The sequence below is a fragment of the Colias philodice genome, chromosome 8 (genome assembly GCF_061535455.1).
Source record: "Colias philodice isolate Cphi_HAF_F1 chromosome 8, ilColPhil1 Martin Lab GWU primary, whole genome shotgun sequence".
In the NCBI taxonomy this organism is placed as follows: Eukaryota; Metazoa; Arthropoda; class Insecta; order Lepidoptera; family Pieridae; genus Colias; species Colias philodice.
The window spans coordinates 1,842,709-1,867,490 of NC_143093.1; the positions used below are offsets into that span (position 1 = coordinate 1,842,709).

Sequence of the window (24,782 nt, forward strand, 5' to 3'; positions counted from 1 at the left end):
AGTTAAGGCCTTGGTAGAGTATAGACTCTTTCACTTAGTTGAATTTAAATAAAAGAACAATACAAGGCCGTTATTATTATTTAAAGGCCATTGTTATTTAAAGTTAGGTTATAAGTAGGTTTTTTAGGAAGTGGTTTTAGTATGAGTTGCAACAAATAAGGCGTAAAAAATAAAAATGCAATTACAATATTTTTAAACAAATTAAAAAAATTGCATTTGTAAAATATCACCCATTAAATTGAACCTCACACTCATTATTAACACAGCTAGCTGTCATGATTTCCAATCATATCTACCATAGTAGTCATACCGCAAAAATACATACATAAATCTTACATACATCCCTATATTTCAGCTAGAGGTCAGAGACTGTGTACAACAAAAAAAAATATCAACCTACCCTCAACATCTTCACAACGCGCGTCCCGCAACGACTGCACCTTCAGTAGGCTCGCGGCCTCCGTGCACTGCGCACGTCTCAGCGGGTACTCGCTGCCTGTTAATTGATGTTTTACGTTCGAATTGACTACTAGTATCACTGTGTCATCCGCTTCGAGTGGTATTTGTTTTGCTTCTAACGACCTGTAGCAAACATTAAATAAATTATTTTCAAAAATTAAAATTGTTTTATTCAAAATATCATGGTTCGGGATTTTTTCAAAAGTAAAATATTTATAAGGATTTCAATTTTATATAATTAAGGGCTGATTTTTCAATCCTTGGTTAAAACTTATTCGTCGAATCACTACATAGTATAAAACAAAGTCGCTTTCTCTGTCCTTATGTCCCTTTGTATGCTTAAATCTTTCAAACTACGCAACGGATTTTGATGGGGTTTTTTTTAATAGATAGAGTAATTCAAGAGGAAGGTTTTAGTATATAATTTATTAGGTTTTAGATAAAGCGGGCGAAGCCGCGGGCGGTAAGCTAGTAATGTATAAAACGACCATTTTAAAAACGTATTCTAATTGCCCGTATTTGACAGTTTATAGTGACATTTTAATATTATCGTGCAATACTTTATTGGACGGATAAGATTTATCCAAGCATTGAAAAATCGGCCCTTAAACTAAAATATGTTTGTAGGTTTATTTTATTTATTATATTGTTTTAATAAACAAACACTAAAACATCGATTCAATGAAGTCTTAATGAATATTGTTTACAAGCCTGATGGGTTTCATAACACTTGTCAATAGGGATTATAAAGCCAAATATAGCTCTTAATTTATGTAAAGCTAGAAAATTGAACCAATAATTTGAGACTTGGATTGTGTGTTTTTTTATTATTTTTATTATTTGTTAGATATAAAAATAATAACATAGACACATATTTACGCAAGACATAATCACTACATAGTATAAAACAAAGTCGGTTTCCCTGTCCCTATGTCCCTATGTCCCTATGTCCCTTTGTACGCTTAAATCTTTGAAACTACGCAACGGATTTTGATGCAGTTTTTTTTAATAGATAGAGTGATTCAAGAGGAAGGTTTATATGTATAATAACATCCATTAAATAGTAGAGAAGTACTGTTATTTTTGAGGTTTCTAATGTGATATCGTAAAAAATTACATTTTTTCCGCTTACATTGCAAACGCAGGCTGAACCCTACGAGTTTTATCAAAATAATGTACTAAGTATTATACACATTGAAAAGATCTACAGAAAAGTCCGCGATGGTATATGTCTATCTCTTATGGATAACCCACAATAACTTTTTTTTGTCATTTACTTTTTACGACAAATAATGGCTAATTTTCGATGCGATTTTAACCAATACAGCATTAATCCTTAACCAATTAAATACCTTGAATACATTGTTCATTTAATATAGATCTATATGGCCCTTTACACCGTATGATTTAAGTGAATATTTTCGAAGATATTACAGATTTAAAAATTGCGGGACATAGCGTTTGCGGCGGTACCGGCCGGCCGCCCGGCTATGTATTTTATACCCGTGCGAAGCCGGAGCGGGCCGCTATGTTTTTATATACAACGTTCACAGTTTTTCTGTAGTGTATTTAGTATCAGCATTGCACCCGTGCGAAGCCGGGGCGGGTCGCTAGTAAGTAATACAATAGAAAGTGTCACGTGATAACAAAACGTGGAAAAAATATTCCTTTAGAGAGCAGACACGCGTGGGTAGCTAATATAACATATAGACTAAATAATAAATAAAACATATAAATAACTTGACCTCTTAAATAAATAATCTATACTAATATTATAAAGCTGTAGAGTTTGTTTGTTGAACGTGCTAAACTGGACAGATTTGAAAAATTATTTGTGTTTTAAAAATAGCCCATTTATTGAGGAAGGATATGTGCATACATACATGTCTGTGGTGCATACGCTAAGAGCAATAAGAGCGGAGCAACGCCGGTAAATCCGCGGGGCACAGCTAGTTAAATATTATCTTACTACAACACGAAACGGGTTCAATTCTCGAGTACTTTGTTATTGTCATCTGATATAGAATATCGCACAGCTCAAGTATTTGAAATTATACACGGATTATTTTGCAAAAGGCTTACTCTGTTGAATCTGGTATGAAGAGAGTGGGTGTTGTGAAATGTGATCCTTGTCATAATATTTTGCCTATTTCGTTGTTTGTTGTTGTTGAATGAAAGGCAATTAGAAGAATAATATATATTTATAGACGTGAGTACAGAGCTTGGTTGGATGGCGACTAATAATGGTAGGTACAATATAATAAAATTATAATATGGTATGTCATATAAGGTTACTGACTCTGTTTCAATCATTTTAAGTTTCAGTCCCCATTTTTTCTACTCTTTAGGGATTGATTTTTAAATAAAGAGTAGCCCACGTTTCAACTCTCCCTATCCCTATGAATTTAAATTTCATCCAAATAGGAACAGACATAAGGCCGGTTTCTGAATTGAGAATTAATTTGATTTAAGTTTGATAAAGCTTATGACACATGTACAGTATGATTTGAGACGTTTTTAACGTCAATTACACAATTCAGAAACCGGCCGATAATCTTTCTCAAACCTTGATCAAATTAATTCTCATGTCAGAAACCTAGAAGATAGCCTGGAAGAGATCACTCTTTAGTGATAAGGCCGCCCTCTGTGCTAGTTTAGCTATAAGTTTTAGTTTTAAGTAATTTGTATTATTAACTAGCCTAGTAAAGTGTTATAAATAAATAAAAAAATAAATAAAGATAGACTTTCACATTTTATATTATAGACTTTCACATTATCATGTTAGTAGATATTAGTATCGTAGCTATAATAATTGTGACAAATACAATTGAAATAAGGTTTCATTCGATCGTGCTGTATACTGTTTGAAGAGATCAACTCTATCGACTATCGATAACTCAATCCTTTGATCGTCTATTTTATTTCCTACGCTACGTCACGGTAGTCCAAGAAAATAAACGCATTCCGCGCCGTTTGTGTAGTTTTTAGAATTTCTAGAATTTACGTGTAAAAAATTAGTGTGTCCCTTTTTATCTTTTTTTATTGTTGTTTTTTTATAGTGCGTTTGTAGATAATATATGTATGCTAATATACAAATAACAGGAACAATTGGGTTTTATTTCTTGAAAATAACAATATTTTTGTAGTAATTTCTAAGAATAGTTAGCATCATAATAAGAAAAGCAAAATTATTAAAAACATTAAATTTTTAAGTAAGTAATTTAAAAGCTATTTTCGAATAATATTTTTGTTTCGATATACACATACCTACAACATTATTTTTATGTATCATCAAAACATTACACATTTAACGAGACGAAATAAAAGCTCCTACGAGTAAGAGCGAGCGCGCACGAGCAACTTTGTCTCCGCAACAATTTTGTCTCCGCAACTATTTTGTCTCTCCAGCCATGGGCTAGTATGAAAGTGCGCGTACGTAGCGACGCAACTCCCGGGAGACTTTTTTGTCCGCGGGTTCGGAGACAAGCCCGCGACGCAACTGTCGCCCTATCTATTGGTTTCAATGCAAGTGCGCGCACGGCGACAAAAATGTTGCCTGTCGGCGGCCGCCGGCCAGTTGCCGCGTAACCGGCGTAGCGATAATACGTATTTATGTCAACGTATTTATTCTCGTACACAGTAGTTTTAACCGACTTCAAAAAAAAGGAGGAGGTTATCAATTCGGCCGGTATATTTTTTGTATGTATGTATACCAATTACTCCAAGGTTTCTGAACCGGTTTACGTGATTCTTTTTTTTTTTTGATGCGGAATGGTGTGGAATTGGTCCCAAAAATTTTATTCGGATAAGCCCAGTAGTTTTTATTTTATGAGCATTTTTGTCTGGTCTCGATGACTTAATTGAAATGTAGCAAGTAACTTTGATTCATTTCCAGGTAACCGATTGAGCTGAAATTTTGTATACGCATGTAAATTGGATAACGATGAAACATTATTATGACATAGAGCTGATTTGATGATGGAGTCGGAAGGTGGTCATAGGAACTTAGTAATATATTGACTCAACTTTATCGAGTTTGGGCTCGTTTGATTCGTGTTGAAAAATACACTAAAAAGTATTAAATAAAAACTAATTTACTTTTTACAATTACGATTACATATCTATACTAATATTATAAAGAGGAAAGGTTTGTAGGTATGTATGGTTTTCAGTTTTCACGCATAAGCTACTGAACCGATTACAATGAAATTTAGCACACATATAGAGAGTAACTTGGATTAACACATAGGATAGGTTTTATCCCGGAAATCTCACGGGAATGGGAACTATGCGCGACAAGAGCACAGACCACAACCGTCTCTTCTAAAACCATGTTGATAAATGAAGAAAATTTTAAAGAAAAAGTTGCGTTGCTGTCGCTTTCGTGAGCGCATCGTTCAAAACTTTGCGAGGAGACAGCGACAGAGACAAAATAGTTGCCGGGCAACTAAGTTGCTCGTGGGCGCTCGCTCTTACAAATACAGAAAATTAACTTCACACTTGACACTGGAAAATTTATAGGGAAGTCTTGTAAAATTTTCCAATAAAACTCGAGTTTTAAACTTTATGAAAAGTTAAGCGGTTTGCGCGGTAGAAAAGTGAGTAGTAAGATTCAAAGAATACATAATAATATTTGTATATAGTAGGTATTTAAGTAATTTTGCATAAAGGCAACACAAGTTTTTCCTCTTTTTTGGTTACTATCAACAAAGTAGCGTTATAAAAACTGCTAAATGCCTAGTAGGTATGTGAAAACTACCAGCTTTATAAACTAAGAAAATGCTTAGGTATGTTATTTATTCAGAAATACCTACCTACCTTACTCCATACATCACATACTGTAACCATTTACAAACTAATGTACTGAGAAATTTTTCGAAGAAATAAATCTATAGATTAAACAATTAAAACTAAACGACGCAGAGTAAACAAACACACGTAAACAGTTTGGGATTTAGTACTAATACCTTTTCAAACAATACAAACGTTCAGACACCGAACATTTCTGAAATATCAACATTTCATCGAATTAAGCGTTAACGGTGTTTGGTGGATTCTCGTCCAATTAACCAAATATCTAACGCTTCAGTCCTTCAGTCATTTTGGGCAGCGCGTGTTATTGTCGGAAATGATAAATCTCGAGAACAGTTGAAACGATATCGTTAATTCATTTTTTTTATAATATTCCCTTGAAGTATGAGGATGGTTCTTATGGAGAGAAAACAGAGAAATATCAGTGAAAATACTTTATTTCTATGTTGCCAATTTTCTAGCATGAATACCTCTTTTTAATTAAATTTACATATCCTTCCTTAATATTTTACTTATTAATCTTATAAATATGAATCATGCATATTTCGATTATCCATACTAATATTATAAATGCGAAAGTAACTCTGTTTGTCTGTCTGTCTGTTACTCAATCACGCCTAAACTACTGAACCAATTTTCATGAAATTTCGTATGGAGATATTTTGATCCCCGAGAAAGGCTACTTTTTATCCCGGGAAAATGACGCTATCCCCGAAATCCCACGGGCACGGGAATATGCGGGTTTTTCTTTAACTGCGCGGGCGAAGCCGCGGGCGGAAACCTAGTAATATAATAAATTGGTAGTTATTTATTCAGTGGTTTGACTTGAGTCACTTTAAAGGTAACAAAAAAAGACATAAAACAACAAAAATAAGTCCTTTTTCAAGCATAGTTTGAAACACTTTGAAGGCTACAAAAAATAGACAGCATATAGCATGCATATAGCAACGAAAATGGGGCAGTCCTTTCCAAACTCTAACACAGAAAATTTACCATCAAAATATAGCGTGTTACAAAAGATCCAGAACCTTCTAAATTAAAACTTTACATTAAAACTTACACGAGCGAAGAAAATAATAATAAAGTGCACGCCAAGTGAGGATCGTTGCTAAAATACGTAATTACATACTATGTCAACGAGAGACTGTTTATTTTGATAAGCCACAAATAGCTGTATGGAATTCTTATGTGAGACATGTACAAATAGGGGATTTTATATTATGACTTGCCTTTTGTCTTTTATTTGGTAATATACTCATTACTGATACGTAATACCATAATAGAAATAATGAAAGAAAGAAAGGTAGAACTTTTTAAATTACTTGCTGTACCCCGTGGTTTCACCCGCATTGCTCCGCTCCTGTTGGTCTTAGCGTGATGAATGGGCTATCTAACACCGAAAGAATTTTTCAAATCGGACCAGTAGTTCCTGAGATTAGCGCGTTCAACCAAACAAACCCTTCAGCTTTATAATATTAGTAGCGTTAGCTACTATTAAGTATTTAATAATTTATGATTTAATTTCAATACGTTCTGACTTATATAGAAAATAATGTCAATTATAATTTTAAAACAATCATTTTCAAATTCAGATTGATACAGATACTTAGGTAAATAAAATTACATTCCATATAAACTGAATTTTATGTGTTCTTCAGTAATAAAGAATTCTTCAACAAAGAATAATATTATATGTATCTAGATATAATATATCTTCTTTCTTATATATAAAAATGAATCGCAAAATGTGTTGGTAAGCGCATAACTCGAGAACGGCTGAACCGATTTCGATAATTCTTTTTTTATTATATTCCTTGAAGTACGAGGATGGTTTTTATGTAGAGAAAACGTAAATATGTACCACGGGCGAAGCCGGGGCGTACCGCTAGTTTTAAATAAAAGTGTATTTCTAACAAAACACAACGTGTATTACTAAACTTACCTACAATCAATAAGAAGAGCGTGGTTTTTCTTTCCCAAAGTCACTATGTATTGGTCCATAATGCCGCAAGGCATGCCCGGGAAGTCGTGCTCTGCTTTCTGGCATAATTTGGCTTTTTCTATAGGGCTGGAGATAAAATTTATTATTTAGTTTATTTATACTATATAAGAAAGTATAATTAATATTAAGGTTTGAATTTAGTAATATTCTAAAGGTTTCCATTAGTTTATCTTTTTCTTATATACCTATACTAGCTATGCTCCGCGGTTTCACCCGCATTGCTCCGCTCCTGTTGGTCTTAGCATGATGATAAATATATATGCTTATTATGGATATACACCATACATGATAGAGTTGATAAAAAATCTAACTAATTAAATAAATAACTTACTCAACACTTTTTCCCGTAAGAGATTCAAGGAATGTGAAAAAGGCAACTTCTAAAGACGCACTACTCGACACCCCGGAGCCCATTGGCACATCAGACACTATCACAGCATCAAACCCGCGAACCTTCACTGAAAAAACGCAAAATACATACGGCACAGATAATAAATATAATACCTACACTCGCATAATAAAAGAGCGTGTGTGCCGAGCACACGTGTCAGAAGTGAAACTTCTTAAGCAAGATTCAAAGATACCAAAATCGTCGTCTTTCTCCATGACGTGACGGTATTGCCATGACGCGACCTTGAAATTTTACCCTCAACGCGCCTAGAAGTATCACTTCAAAATTTCCGCCTCGATAGAAACAAATGCCTGTTGAAGTGTCTATGATGTGATGAACTTTGAGAAGAAATAAATAAGCCTTAGCAACAGTAAAATAAACAGTTCCTTCGAATTTAAATTGTATAGCATTTTATGAAATAATTTATATAATTTCGAATTGTGTTACAATTGGGCACAATAAATATGAACAAAGAAGTGCCAACAGGCTTAAACTTCCATTACTCATCTATTCAATGAATAAACGTAATATTTTACATAATAGTAATGTTTATTTAATACATAAATAATTAATATCTACCTATACACTGTTATAATATTGTTATAAAAGAGGAAAGATCTGTTTCTTCGTTAATTGTAACTAATTTCTTAACCGATTTAGAAAGTTCCTTAACTAACAGAAAACTGCATAAAATCTACTACTACTATTGGGACTTTCTAATTCGAAAAGTTAATTTTGAAACATTTCTAATAGCCAGTTAATAAATCCTGTTCTATAACTGTATATTTCAATTCGTACAAATTGAATTTTTATACATATAATACATAATACATATTCACTGAAAAGGGAAATTTCGTAGCGCAAAAAGTCGTTCGTGACGAAGTATAATGAAGCGCTTATATTTATTTTTTTTTCTTAGAAATTGTATTAGGCAAATTCTGTACTCTAAAAAATTTATGAAGGAAGTGCACAAACACTTATTTTTGAAATATAACTTTTTTATGCACTTTTGAGAGTAAATTTCATGCGAGTCATAGCAATACGTCGCGTTATGGAGTAGGGCGACAATTTGGTATCTTTTGAATGTTGCTAAAGAAGTTTCACTTTTGACACGTGTGCTCGGCACACACGCACTTTTTTTAGAATAGCTATGAAGCCTTATATCCTTATGCGCTATAACCTATAAGGTATATGTATAAATTAAATTACTTAACAAAATTATCTCGTGCATATTTAGACACGTCTTTGTTTTATACTATGTAGGTACTTATGTAGGTACCTAGTGGTTTTTCAATCCTTAACAATTCACACCTCTTCATCCTTGACCGCAGCTGACCCTTTTACAAAGATTCACACTATTTTTCATGTCCCTTTTCGATACCCATCAATATAAAGAGAGCGGTCACTTTTCCGTACCCTTTTCCCTCAAGACAGGAAGACGGGTGCATGACCGGTCATTTACTGATCAAGGACAAAGGATATTGAACTTGCCTTTAATTTGAAAGGCAGATGTTTCAATTAATACATAGTTGGGTCATTGAATCCACGAGTATTAATTTACAAGTAGACTAGGCTTTATTAATATCTATTATTACTTTTTAGTGGAGATTGGTATATGAAAAGCGTGAAAAATTTATAAATATACTATTCTCTTCTGATGGAAATTGGTTTTGTTTTTATATTGACTTAACTGCTTCTATTGTAATTTGTAACATGATGCAGTTCGTTCGTTTGAGAGTTGAGACCTACGTTTGACAAGAGAAATGTTTGGGAATCTCAAAATATAATATACCAGAACAATAAACAACATAGAGGATGCAATAAAACAGGGTTATCGAAACTAATATTATGCAACTTAATTTTATCGGTCATATTCGTAGATTATTTTAACGACTGTTTACATTGTGTAAAATTAATTGTTTGTAAAATATGACAATAAATGCTTATGTAATAACATTTTCTTTTTATACATATTGCACGCCTCATAAGCGAAGCGTTGAGGTGTTGCACGCCTCATAAGCGAAGCGTTGAGGTGGGTACTACTGTCACTTCGCGCAAAACATCTGATTTTTCAAACTTAAAATGTCTTTATGTATCATACATTGCACTTGTAAGATAATACATACACACACATATTAAGAAAAAACACTATTTTTAACGTTCATGATATTTTTGATGTCATTTTTGTTATTTAAACTAGTTAAAAAACAGTTTAAAAAAGTTCTGTCTTGGACGTCCGTGTGTCTGTATGTGCGGATCCTTTTTCTTGTTAACACGATAGCGACCGAAATACTTTACTAATCGAGTCTTTTTTTTTCTCTTACGCTTGAGTATGCTCAGGAATAGAACCCTTTCATTTTTCAGGGTCTGATTCGATGTGGTTTAATTGTTATTAAATAAACAAAAATAATAATTAATAAATAATTATTTAAAAAAAATTATGAGGCGTGCACTTTTGGATTTTCCAAATTATATTAGAAGTACATACTTCAGAAAAATGAATTTTCTTCACAAATATTTACTGAACATCATTTTGAAATTCGTTGATAATATATAATGCACACGAAATAAAGACAAAATTTCGATCTTTGAGCTAGTTCTTGGAACAATTATAATTTCAAATTCATAGATAACATTAATGCATACATATACGTTTTATTAAGTTATTCGTATCTTGGGAATTCTTGAATTAAATTTGAAGTAAGTAGGTCCTTCGAGCTATGAGCTGTTTACTTTAAGAAATAACTTAATTATGTTTATGACAGTTTCTAATTAAGTTTTAAGCTATTGCATGGCTTTTATCTCAGACTTTGAGCGCGGCGACCGAATGTAAAAATTCCGTAACGAAAAAACCTACCACCCCACTCCAACCGGCACAGCGATGCGATGCTATGCAATAGCTTTACCACAGTCCTCGAATGCCACACGTATTTTTTTATTTTAGGAAATAATAAACTCGAATTTAACTTAAAATATTATAGTTCTGTCTAAATATAGGTACTTATATGTTGTTTCACTTTTTTCTATATTTTATATATATGTTTTATATTCGTCACACGTATCCTCATGTATAGGTTTAGAATTCAAGTTTTCAAGAAGGGTATGACCTCAAAGTATTTTCTGGATATAATGAACAATTTTATTCAACAACTAGTAAAAATATAGAGTTAAGATAAATCATAGATTAGAGTTTTCAAATTTGAAGTTCGGAAATGAAATGTGAATGTGTAGAAAATTATGAATAAAATTTAAAGTAAAAAAGTTACGCTGTTCATATTTTTTTCGGTATTTGAAATAAAAATTCACGAGCGAGAGATAGGGTATCAGGGTCTAAAATGCCACAAAATTTTATGTGTGTAACATAATTAAGCACCCAAGAATCGAAATAACTTACCAAAAACATTTTTTCCAAACGCAATTTATTTTAAACGAGAATAACATGTACCTTTTTATAGTTATGTAAATCGATTACTTTCTAAATTGATGATACGCAATAAATTGGCACTTTATTAAATTCAATTTCTATTTATAGCTACAGTCTGTACTGTAACCTACAGATTTATCAGCGTCGTAGAAAATTATTGTATTTTAATAGGATCGAGTTTGTGAGAGGAGTTTCTTTATAATTTGATTTCTAATAGAAATATACCTAGTACATACTAGCTACGCTTCACAGTTTCACCCGCAAGGCTCCGCTCCTGTTGATCTTAGCGTGATGATATTATAATATAGCCTATAGCCTTCCTTGATAAATGGCCTATCTAACACCGAAAGAACTTTTCAAATCGGACCAATAGTTCCTGAGACTAGTGCGTTCAAACAAACAAACACTCTTCAGCTTTATAATATTAAGTATAGATTAGTAACTATGTAACACTACATTTTATCAACTCTACAACAAGCAGTGTTGCCAGAAAATCTGCATCATATATTTTTTCAACTTTGTTGTAAAATATTTACCCTGAATACTTATTACAATCCTTACCTGGGAACTTAGCAAGCACTCCCTTCACGTAATTAGCCCAGGCTGGTTCCCCTGGAACCAGGGTCCCTGATGATGTAGCCACGAAGCTGGTCTTCAGTTCCTCACCACTCGCCAGGATGGAGTGGACCCGGCATTCATCCAGGTTGTTGTATGCACCAACTACTATTGTTGTGAATGGTAAGGCCTGGATAAATAATGGATTTTATTTGCCATGTTCATATTGTCATAATTTTTTATAAATAAATTGGATCCTTTTGTGTATGTACTAAAAAAGTTGAAACAGACGATTAATTTAGATGTTGCTATGATCGCTTATCACGCGTACGTATCATCGGTACTTAGATACGGCATAATAATATGGGGTAACTCTGTAGCAATACAACCAATATTTAAATTACAAAAAAAATGTATTAGAGCAATGTGTGGAGTACATTTTATGGATAGCTGCAAACCCCTCTTTAAAAAATTAAAAATCTTGCCATTACCTTGTCTATACATTTTGGAAATATGTTTATTTGTTAAAAAAAATATGATCTTCTTTGAAAAATATGATGAAACAAATACTACACGACACAAAGAAAGATTACGCTCACCTAAGATCCGCCTTGCACTATATAGAAATAATGCGTATTGCATGGCTATAACTATTTATAACCACTTACCCATAAACGTTAAAGAATTGAAACTGAATTTTTTCAAAAATAAACTGTATAGACTGCTACAAGCTAAAAATTATTATAGTGTTAAGGAATATTTAAATGATCGTGACATTAATGTATGAATCCTAATTGAATTTAATTGTAATTTTATGTGTAATTGTTTTATGTGTAATTTTTAGTGTTAAGGAATATTATTTTATATGATCGTGACATTAATGTATGAATCTTAATTTAATTTAATTGTAATTTTATGTGTAATTGTTGTTGTAATTGTTTATTAATGTATTTTGTGGGTAATTTTGTAATTGTCTATTAATGTATTTTATAACTTGACTGTAATTAATTAATTAATTAATTAATTTAATTAATTTGTAAATTTTTGCACGCCATTTAAAATGGCAGTATATGCGATAAAAAAATTTTTGTGTAACACCCTTATGAACCATATACGAGCAAATAAATATATTTGAATTTGAATTTGAATTTGAATTTTATAAGTAGCAATAAGACTAATTTTAATTTATAACAACAACAGAAAAATAAAGCAATACAGAAAAGCTATTTATTTCTAAAAATAAATTTCAGAATTTTCGGAACTTTAGTGATAAAAAGCACAGCCTATTCATCTGTTATATATAATATGTACCTATATGCAAATCTACCAAACAGTTTGATCGACATTGCTGGGCTCTCAAAGACAAAAATATAAATATTATTATAAAGAAAATATTAATGTTTTTTGCAGTTAAAAACAAAGCCAAGTAAAATCGAAATAAAAGTTTGAATTAGATTATAATGATTGATCTTAAACACTACATCGTCTGCCAAGTTGAATGTCTCATAACAATCCGTAACAGGATTAAAGACTGTCATCAATTATTCAAAAACTAATAACGCCTTTGTTTTGTAAACATCAGTAATTACTATATTAATATTGATTGTCTCGTAATTGCATAAAACCGTCTAATAAACGCGTTCGCAGATTTACTCTTTATTTAATGAAAGCCGATCGTCGTCCTTTAGGTTACACCAAACACTGAGGTTCAAGGTCGTTTGTGTTTTGGATAAAACCGTTTTCTGAAGTGTATTGAAGAATATTGTGAACATACAGTCATAAAGTTTTAGAATATTTTTTCAAAATTTCTTAATTATGTTTAAAAATGTATCGCTGAATAACTTAATTAGTAATTTATATTTTAATACATCGCCCACATAATTATGTGGGTATATAAAATAATTATTTTCATTAGCAACAGACGTCCAATAAATTTTAGGAAATGTTTTTTTACTGATTTACAATATTTTGTGATCATTTTTCATTGCAGATTTTATAACAATTACGTACATTTATATTTTATATCAAGGAAAAACTTACCACAGGTAAAACAAAACCCTCACAATAGTCAACATGTTCACCAATCAAATTAACGCGGCCGGGCGCGCTTGCCGCCGCAACGGGTTTGACACCAAACGTCAAAACAAACTTTTGCCGCGCTTTTTCAAGCAACGCCGCTTCGCCTTGTGCTGTCACTTCTGTCATCTGAAAGTTTTGTTTTTAATTTCTAAGGTTTTTTGGCGATTTGGGCTTTGGCGAAACAGTTTTTCGTTTTCGAAGTTCTATCTATTAACTGAAAAATATACTCAAATTGATATGAACGAAATGCATGAATTAATTTAAACTTTTGCATTCATCATATTAATTAGCAGACGTACTATTAATTGATTTAATATAATTTTAAATACTACCCTGGATCGCAATTAATAAATTATAGTCGTCTCTAGTGATGTATTTCACAATAAATATGATAATATGTGTTCTTATATTTCAAGTGACCTTATCATTAACTCGTAGGTAAGTATTGCAAGTAAAAAAATTCTACTCGATTTCCGATGATCATTCAATATTAGATTAATTACTGTATGTTACTCTTATCCTAAGTTCATTCTTCTTCAAATTATTAGATAATATAATTACCATACAATATTGTGTAGGTACCTACTTGGTATTGTTACATATTTTAGTCTAAAAATAGAACGCTATCTAATGCCTATTTTACTGCTACGCCGTAAAATATTAATAGGCGAGAGTAGAAATTATAATAAGCTAATAAAATTTAAAACACACCTCATGTCCTCATATGCGACTTGTATGAATTGAAATATTTTATGGTAGAGAGAGTTGAATGGTACTTTGAGTGTTTATTTGTACTTGTATACCTACATTTCACTATCATATAAATTCTATGGATTATTTTTACTCTTTCGCAAAAATCGAATGTGCATGGTTATAGATAATTACATATTTATTTATTTATATGTACCACACCAAGTATATTCACAAGTAGGTATATAATAAACGGATTAAGACAGTACGCGGCCTTATCGCTTACCAGCGATCTCTTCCAGGCTGGCTGCCCAAGGTAGGAGATAAAATTAAAACGGGTAAGTAATAACCATGCGAGTGAAGCCGCAGGATCCAGCTAGTTATACCATTGTGTTTTCAGACTTTGAAAGATCTATAAGACCCTAAACTGTTTGTTCGGAAACATGCAATATCGTGATATTCATTGTTACGTAAAATATTACATGTACATTTAAAAGTAATAAACATTTTATGAGCGTATGATATGACTACAAAAAATATTTTGTTATCTGAACAATTCAGTTTAATGTTTATAATATTTTTAAATAAAACAAGAAATCGTACAGTTATGTTTATTCACATTTTAACCTATAGGAACATTCTAATATTATAAAGCTGAAGATTTTATTTGTTTGTTTGAACGAGCTAATCTCAGGAACTACTGATCCGATTTGAAAAATTATTTCGGTGTTAGATAGCCCATTTATTGAGGAAGGTTATATATGTTATATATGTTACAAATAAATATAAACAACTGACAATAATAGTAAAATAAAAAACTAATATTGTTCAATTTCTAAGCAAGTGATGGTGGTGTTAATAACGATCGTGATTCATCAAATTTAATTTTATCTAATAATAAAACTCAATAGCGCCGTTTATTCATATTATTATGTTAGTACACTAGATAAAAGCAATTTAGAATTAAAAATAAATGCACACGACCACCTTTTTTTCATTACTAAACATAGAATTATTAATTTATATTAGGAATTTATTAATCACAATTAATTTTAGTAAATAATAGACCTCAAAAACAAAATAAAACATCGTTTTTTCAAATGTCAGTACCTACCCCAGATAGATGCAATTAAAAATGATATGCACTACTATATTTTTCTCATTACCATAATTATAATTACATAATTAAAATTAATTTATTATCATAAGGAATTTATTAATCGCAGTAATTTATACTTCAGTAGCAAACATTAGCATCTACACTATTCGCAAGTCTAAAGAACAACATTTTAACAATAGGTAGATAGCTAACTGATACTTTAGGTAACTAAGCTAGGGTTACAAATAATATAACACTATCCTAGTACTAAAAATGATTAGGAAATTAACTTACCCTAAATTTTATACTAAAAACGTACACACACTACAATGTCACGTTCAAACGAACAACAACGATAGCACTAAACTCGTTGTTATAAAGTCAAGTACATAATGGGCATTTATCTTAAGGCTTTTACATGCGCTAATAACCTTGACCATACTTGACGGATCTCAAACCTCTCCCGCTGCACCTTCTTTTTTCCTCGCATTTTGTATTTAAAAAGATACTAATCAGTGAAACAAAATATCCTCGTCAGGGACTGTTGTGTAACTGATAATTTATTAAACATAAAATTTTCAGAGCTCGAAGTCAGCAGGTTACGAAGTTTATAGAGTATTTGCGGAAAAATCGATGACCACGGCACATTTTTTTTCTAGAAATCTATTAACTTTGGAAAAAAGTCCTCGCGAGCAATTAAAGATCAAAGACCATCCTATTTTATATATTTTTTTCGGTATTGTGCTTTATGTTGTACCAGACTTTATAGAGGTTGAACATAGTCGAAATTGCCGGGTAGCGCCTTAAGAATATCAATTGAATGGTCACAGCTAATATTGTGGTTACATGTTATGTGTGTTTGTGTAGCATTTATTAATATAGCGATAGTACTATTAATCTATTATAGTAATATTTAGTTAGGTACATGTATACGTGTGTGTGTGTGTGTATGGAAGAAGTGCATTTATTACTATAACGATAGTGGTATCACTATTAGTGTAGTAATTGTGTAGTAGTATTATTTTACTGTAGTTGTACACACACACACACTATAGTATGTGTGTGTATAATGAGACATTTATGAATGAAAATATAGCGAGCTACTAGTAATAGTATTTTTTATTCAGAAGTACAACTACCTACTATAAAAGTAAAAGTTAACCATAAAGCATGTTTCCATTTGACAACATTTGACACTAGCAAAGTTTAACCTGTTAGCTTAATATGAGGGTAGATTTAGAATATTATTTTTGTGCATTAATTGATACCTACTATGCAAGTCCAAGTTGTCAATAAAGCAGCTCGATGGAACGTAGTGGAGTTTTAGTTGGTGAGAACACAGGGCTTCATAACACATAACACAGGGCCGTCATAACACAGGGCTTCTTTCCCGGGCGCCAAGAACAAGAACCTATACAAGATTTCCCCACTTAAAAAACGAAGCCAAACATTTGAATACAAATGCAAAACAATATTTGATCACGTGTCTCGAGTACAAGCAGGTTAAGTATATTCAAGTAACGCGGAAAAAATGGGATAAGCTCTGTTCAATAGCTCGTTATCTTGGATATTGGGTGGGAAATCCGCACGTTATCTGTTTGCAGAGTGCACACAATGTAATTTGCTTTGTTTGTTTTGTACTTACACCTCTTGTATATGTTCATGGGAGAATATTAATTAGTTATGTGTTTACTGTTTATATATTACATATATACATACGTTGTCTCGCGAAACGCACGCTTCAAGGCGTTCGCTGTCGAGGGATTAGTATGTCAATCTAGAGATCTTAGGATAAGCAGCCGATATTTTCACATTGTTGCTGGTACGGTACGATTCAAACTTAATGGCGGCTCGGAACATCGAACGATCTGATACGCAGAAAACAATTTTAGATATTACCGGAACGATATAAAGGGGATACTTGCGCGCTCGTGCATTCGCAGCTAACTTCCGAACCGCCAATCGAACTGTACTATACAAATGTTGTTCTACTAGCACACCCATATCACTTAGGGGTATGAAAAGAGAGAACAACGGATAATCAAATCTACATCTATCTATCTAACATCATTTATTTACCTTTTATTTAGGGTTTAAGATGAGTGTAGCAACAGGAAACAGGAAGGCATACGTGGTGGTATTTTTTAATTGAAGCTGAAGGAAATAAGGTTTTTATGACGTAATTGGTTACAATTGTGTGCAGGTAACGTTGTTATTGTTAATTAATAACAACTTTACTTCGTTTAATATCAAAGTGAAAAAAACATTTTACTGAAAAATAGACAACCTATAATTAACGGCTATAAATCTGGCAGGCAATTAAAGCTGACCCGCAAATTACAGCAATAACATTCGGCTATTACAGTGTGTTTGAGCCTAATGCTGTTGTATTTTCGAGTTAGATTTTAGCACAATTGGTATTAATTGCTTTGACAATTTATAATGTAGGTATGAGTTACTTACAAAAAGGAAGGACGATAAATGGTTAGATGCGCATTGCACATATTGAAAGCATAATTTTCCGAAGAGATTATATTCCGAAAGCTTTCCTTTCTATTCATGTCCAACTATCCTTATAGACCACATTATAGACGCTTAACTGAAAAGCTGCTAACAAAGTAATGCATAAAAAATTATAACTTAAATTGGCGCCAAATACAAGTCGAACGCTTCGATTTTAAAAATGGAATGCAATGTTATTTTATTTCATTCAATTTAAAAATGTGTTCAAACAATGGTGTTTATGTAAAGTACCTACCAGAAGCGTAGCGTGCCTTGGCGGGGCCCCGTATAAAAATTTGTTTGGGGGCCCTTAGGAAGGGTAAAGATTTCTCACAAAAGCGCACGTTGGGGGCCCCGTTGGCGCGGGGGCCCCGTATAATTGATACGGCAGATACGGCGGTAGCTACGCCCCTGGTACCTACCTACTTATTGTTTCTTAAAATATATAGAACTTGTCGTTAATTAGAACTATCTATTCTAAAGTCTAAAAATCAGTTCCTTCAAGTAATAAAGTGTTATTAATTTTATATTTAAAATGAAAAGTAAATAAAGATAAAGTATGCAAAAGAAATGCAACAGGTCTCAGCTGAATAAAAAGTTGTATTTCACACGGCATCCATAACAATATCTGTATTCTTAAGATAATATTTTCGTTAATTTTAATAATGTATAAAAAAATTAAATTTAAATGAGTTTATGATTGCATCAATGTAAATTAGATCATAAGAATTAATATTATGTTAAATAAATAAAAAAAAAAAAAAAAAAAAAGTTTGGCAAAAGAAAAATAACCCTTATTAAAACGCTGGGAGCTATACTTCCCACGTCTCAGATTGAAGTAAATCGTATTTTATTTTTATATGCTTAAACCTAATGCAGTGTAATATTTATCTACGCAATCTTAACATTTCAGAGAACTTTTTTTCATGGAAACACTTTTCAGAGAATTATTACATGTCATGGTAAACCCACGTCAAAGTCAGGTGACGTGATTTTGCAGCCGAAAACGACCGTTATTTTTTAGTTTTTGGTGTAGTGCTCAAAAAAAATTAGATAAGTAGATTTGAGTTCTAGCTATGTAAACTAGACTATATTACGGTTGCGTGAAACGTAAAAATATGCCCAGAATCCTTCGTTTATACCTTGGTAGAGTCGATTGAAATTAAGTCTTTAAGTGGGAAGATATCATCCCAGTGTTCGTCACTGCACACGACATTCGGAAATTCTATATATAAAATCTGTGTGTCTAAAAAATCTTTTTTAGTTGGTATAAGCAACTTATTTATTGTTATTCGTTATTTCCTGATCAGATAATTAGAAATCTTAACTCAATACATTAGTATTTACCTATTGTTTTTATTTTGTTTTAGAAAAATGCCATTTTTATGTTGAAGTCATTCATTTTTCAATTCCCGAATTCTTCCCTCAGTAAAATAAACTTGCATTGATGAGTACTTTCACCTCCTTTATTAAAAAACTTGATCTTTATAATTTTTTACGATAACATTAAATTCACCAGTGGAGTCAGGGCAACTAACTAGTGTTTTAAAATATTGATGTCTGGAGTGGACACTGGGAGCTATAGTTCCCACCTATCCAAACTTTGTACAAGAGAGAACAGATGACGGGATATATACTTCCCACCGAAAAAAGGGTACTTCCCCCCCACTAACCCCTTTTTTGTGTGTATTTTTGAAATCTACGACCAAAAATTACCCAGGAACGTATCTTACTTTTTTGTTAGCTCCTCCACAGGCTCGCGTTTGAATAAGGGATAACTTCAAAAATTTTACTGTGAATACAGCTTATACAATAATTAGCGTTATCGACCGGTCAACTTCATTGTTTATTGCCCCTTGTATCACTGATAAGAGTTATCTGTTGTAAAAAAAACTATAAACGCGGTTTATTTTAGTTAGAAGCGTAATGAGATGCTGTAAAGATAAAATTTATAATCTGTTAGAATATTATGACAGCTATTCATACTGATTACTTACATAATGTACTGGTAATACAATTTAGTATTTATTTCCTAGCCATTCATTTAAGTTCATTTCAGTGATATGAAAAAATACGTATTAAATTGTTAATGTTAATATTTAAGAATGTATGCGTACTGGGGATTTATCGTAGAAAAACTTATTTTGATATTATAATCAATTAATGTTCTATAAATAATTATTGTTGTTTAATACTTTGTATAATCGGAATTCGAGTTTCATGTTCAAATATTATCTCCAAACACCATACTTTCTTCACTCTAAAAGTTTATGACATCATGTACTGTTTGCAATGTAAATGGATATTTAAGAGCAAGATGCACATGAAGCGCATCTTTTTGAAATTTAGGACCAAGTTTAGGACCATTAATTAAAATCCTCTGACAACCTGAATTATGATAGCTTTTTTTCGTTTTCATGTAGATACACTTAAAATGTGGGCGTCAATCACGCCAACTAAAATCGGAGAAGGTACAACACCTTCACAGAATATCGGCGTATCATAATGGTATGCGAGCTTTGCAGAAGCCTTATCATTGAAAAAGTTTTTTAAGTGGTGATCTCTTACCATCAGGCGAACTATCAATTCGATGTGGTGATCTCTATCAAGTGGTGATCTCTTACCATCAGGCGAACTATCACTAGAAAAAATGCAGGTGTAATAATTTTAACTAATTTAAATTATAATTATTTTTTTGTCCGCTGAGGACTCCTTAAAGTATGGAAACAATTCTAATTTATTACAATTTATTTAGCACAATTTGGTGCAGTTTTATCCAATTTGCAAGTAGGATAGTTTATCTCTCAGCTATGTATGTATATTCTAGTATAGTATGTATATGTATAATCAGAAATAAAAGGAACAAAGTATTAAACTCAAACGATATAACAGAAAGCATACGGTCTACCAAAAACTAAACGCCCGGCATCATAGTCTCGTTGAATAAAAAAAAGCTATATTTGACATTGGCGTTTGAAGTTGACATGTTATGACAGTTGGCAGAAAATCACAAAAGTCCAATTATAATTTTGATTAAATATTTATTAATGTAATTAAATTATTAAATTCTAACAAACAATTACTATGTCGTTCAAAACTAAGGATGTTGTTCTATCTGCAGATAGGCCAAAAACCTTACTTTTACAAAAGCATTCCGATTATTTAGCAAGTTACGGACTAAATAAAGATGACTTCGAATATTGCATGACGGAATATCTTAGAATGTCTGGTATTTATTGGAGTCTCACTGCTATGGAATTGATGGATCAATCATCAAGGTAGGATACTTCGCTTAAAAACCGTAAAGTGATAATTGAATATTCTTCGTCACTGTTTCATAGGTTACCTACCCTTTCAAAGTATCATTCAAATAGGCTGTTCAGGATCTCCTATTTTATTTTACACCTCCACAGTGTGTGTAAATAAAAGCAAAACTAGTAATTACAGATGACAACATTCAAACACTTAAAATCTATGAACTCCAAATAATTTGTACACATCAATTCATTTTTAAATATTAGCTGTTTAATTCACTGTACTTTCAAAATACAGTTCTTTTTAACCGACTTCAAATAAAAGGAGGTGGTTATCAATTCTGCCGGTATATTTTTTTTTACAATTAACAAAATGGTCTTACTTATAATAACTGTTCTGTGAATACAACAGCAAATCCTATATTATATTCACTTTCAAAATTGCAGAATGCCGAAGGAGGATATAATAGAATTTATAACATCATGTCAAGACAGTGAGAGTGGAGGCATATCGGCCAGCACTGGACATGATCCGCACATGTTGTATACTTTGAGTGCTGTACAGGTAATTACTTAGTACATTTTCACTGTTTAACTATTGAATAAATATATAGTGTATAGGAATTTATTTATCAATAGGTAATTTTAAATAAGTCCCTTTTAGGTTTAGCAACATCTATCCTATTAGAATTTAGTAGTTCTTTTTATATAAATTGTAAATTAACATAATACTAAATTTATACAAATTATTGTGATAAACTTAGCATGATTTTGAACATCAGACCATCAAACATATATACAATACTATGACCATTATACAATACTAGCTGCGCTCCGCGGTTTCACCCGCGTGGCTCAGCTCCTGTTGGTCTTAGCGTGATTGTATATAGCCTGTAGCCTTCCTCAATGAATGGAATAATTCTAACACCAAAATAATTTTTAAAATCGGACCCATAGTTCCCGAGATTAGCGCGTTCAAACAAACAAACTCTTCAGCTTTATAATATTAGTATGGATGAATATCATAAATGTAAAGGTAGAATAAAATATAATTTATAGGTACTGGCAATGTACGACAGACTAGATGCAATTGATATTGATGGAGTAGTGCGATTTGTGGTATCAATGCAACAGGATGATGGCAGCTTTTTTGGTGAGATAAAAATAAGAAATTTTTATAATATACCTATACTTACTAACTTTACTTAGTTTTAATGTATGCCAGATTTTAATTATAATAATCATTATTAATCAGTATTAGTATATATAGTAAGTACTTTGATTTATAGGTAAAAACAAGTATTTCAATTATTATTGTTTCTCCATATATATAAAAAAACTTACTAGCAACACACAGTTTTGTTTAGATTGTCATTTTGTAAGAATTAAAATATGCTTAACAGTATTTTGCTTAGTAAGCAGATATACATAAAAATCACTTTAAAAAAAACAATTATTTTAAAAAGACGTGTGGCACTCGGAGACTGCAGCGGTAAAGCTATTGCGTAGCATGCCTTCAAGCCACACCTCCTTGCCCGCTGGAGTGGGGAGCGTGAGGTATTTTCGTTACGGAATTTCTGGATACGGTCCCCGCGCTCAAGGCCCGCGATAGTAGCTATGCAATAGCTTAATCCATACTAATATTATAAATGCGAAAGTAACTCTGTCTGTATGTCTGTTACTCAATCACGCCTTAACTACTGAACCAATTGGCATGAAATTTGGTATAGAGATATTTTGATACCCGAGAAAGGACATAGGCTACTTTTTACCCCGGGAAATAGGATAGGTTTTATCCCGGAAATCCCACGGGAACCGGAACTATGCGGGTTTTTCTTTGGCTGCGCGGGCGAAGCTGCGGGTGGAAAGCTAGTAATAAATACAATTACTTTTGCAGGTGATAAATGGGGAGAAGTGGACACACGGTTTTCGTTCTGTGCAGTCATGACCCTATCCCTCCTTCATCGACTGGATGCAATCAATGTGTCCAAAACAGTGGATTTTGTATTGAGCTGTATGAACTTTGATGGAGGGTTTGGTTCGAAACCTGGGTCTGAGAGTCATGCTGGTTAGTTGAATTTGAAAAAGGTTTTTTAGAAAGTTTTACTAGTAATGACTAGTAGGTACATGGCTCATAATATTATACTATAATATACTGCTTTTTTATACTATGACATACCTCATCATCTTGTTTACTTAAACATGATTTTTTTATTGTAAACCCAACGATAACCATAATTATTTGCTATATCTGCAATCTAATTGTAATTTTTATCTGTTTATCATAGGATTTTATTTGTTTTGTTAACCTTTACGTATCAGAATTCTGGATACACATCCTAAAATAGAAATGGCTGAATTTTCAAATTGCCTGAAGAAATTGCTTGAAGCAATAAAGCCGCCCTTTGCATCAAATGTCCTGTCTGTGTGTGTGAAATTTGTATTTGTTTTGTATGCATTAAAGATTATAAATAAATAAATAAATAAAATAGTAATAATGTACTATAAATGTATATCTGCAGGTCTAATCTACTGTTGCGTGGGAACGCTATCAATTTGCAAGCGGATGGATGCACTTAAAGCAGATGAACTGGCGTGGTGGCTCTGTGAGAGACAGTTGCCGAGTGGAGGACTCAATGGACGACCTGAAAAACTACCCGACTTGTGTTATTCTTGGTGAGAATGTTATTTTATTTACTGGCTAATAAAGTTTTTGTTAGCATTGAGTGAATTCCTTATGCTGAACTTTTTCGCCCGCGGCTTCACCCGCGTTGTTCAAATTTAGAAAACTATATACTAAATCCTTCCACTTGAACCACTCTATGTATCACATAAAAATCCATTGCAGGTTTTTTTTTAAATTGTTAATATTTTTGGTGTAGTACATTAAATTTTAAAATAAATAAATATCTAAGCATACAAACGAACGGACAGACAGCGCAAAGCCGCTATGTTTTAGTTCATGTAGCTATGAACGAGCTATCTGCAGCAGACAGATTTGTATTTATAAAATGAATACATATTAAAAATCGAAATATTCTATCGGGACTTTAATCCTTTAATAATTTTCTAGGTGGGTAATGGCATCCCTATCTATGCTCAACAGAATACACTGGGTGGACAAAGACAACCTAGAACAATACATATTAGCCTGCCAAGATGCAGAGACAGGGGGCTTCAGTGACCGCCCTGGAGACATTCCGGACCCTTTCCATACACTATTTGGTTTGGCCGGGTTATCTCTATTGGGCAATACACGCATCAAACGAGTTAACCCTACGTATTGCATGCCGCAAGAAACTATTGACAGATTGAGATTGGAACCACAGATACTGCTTATTTAGTTTTAAGTTTAAATTAATATTTATGCAATATATTTAATGAAATTTTTATGTGCTGTTTTATTTCTTTCCATACTGTTGATTTGGCGACATACTGTGTGAAAAGTAGGATGATATCTAATCTCATATCACACTCTTATAAAATATATGTACCTTTTTTTTCATTACCAGAAA

General features: G+C 32.3%; 2 protein-coding genes across 2 annotated transcripts in view; one reads left to right on the forward strand and one right to left on the reverse strand.

The window, feature by feature from the left end:
• Positions 1–15,912, reverse strand: part of LOC149486302 (galactokinase-like) — a 34,390-nt gene extending 18,478 nt beyond the window's left edge. Inside the window, exons 1-6 of the mRNA XM_089697736.1 lie at positions 15,806–15,912; positions 13,684–13,848; positions 11,650–11,833; positions 7,605–7,731; positions 7,214–7,339; positions 401–582 (exon numbers count right to left, since the gene is read on the reverse strand). Of these exons, the coding sequence (XP_089553862.1) occupies positions 401–582; positions 7,214–7,339; positions 7,605–7,731; positions 11,650–11,833; positions 13,684–13,848 (784 nt within the window). The 5' untranslated portion in view covers positions 15,806–15,912. The remainder of the gene's footprint in view (positions 1–400; positions 583–7,213; positions 7,340–7,604; positions 7,732–11,649; positions 11,834–13,683; positions 13,849–15,805) is intronic.
• Positions 15,913–21,041: 5,129 nt separating this feature from the next.
• On the forward strand, positions 21,042–24,659 carry RabGGTb (geranylgeranyl transferase type-2 subunit beta). Its single transcript, XM_089697951.1, has 6 exons — positions 21,042–21,291; positions 21,715–21,832; positions 22,327–22,420; positions 23,165–23,335; positions 23,790–23,943; positions 24,341–24,659. Exons 1-6 carry the CDS (start codon positions 21,098–21,100, stop codon positions 24,609–24,611), a joined length of 1,002 nt encoding a protein of 333 aa, XP_089554077.1. The 5' UTR covers positions 21,042–21,097; the 3' UTR covers positions 24,612–24,659.
• The last annotated feature ends 123 nt before the right edge of the window (positions 24,660–24,782 follow it).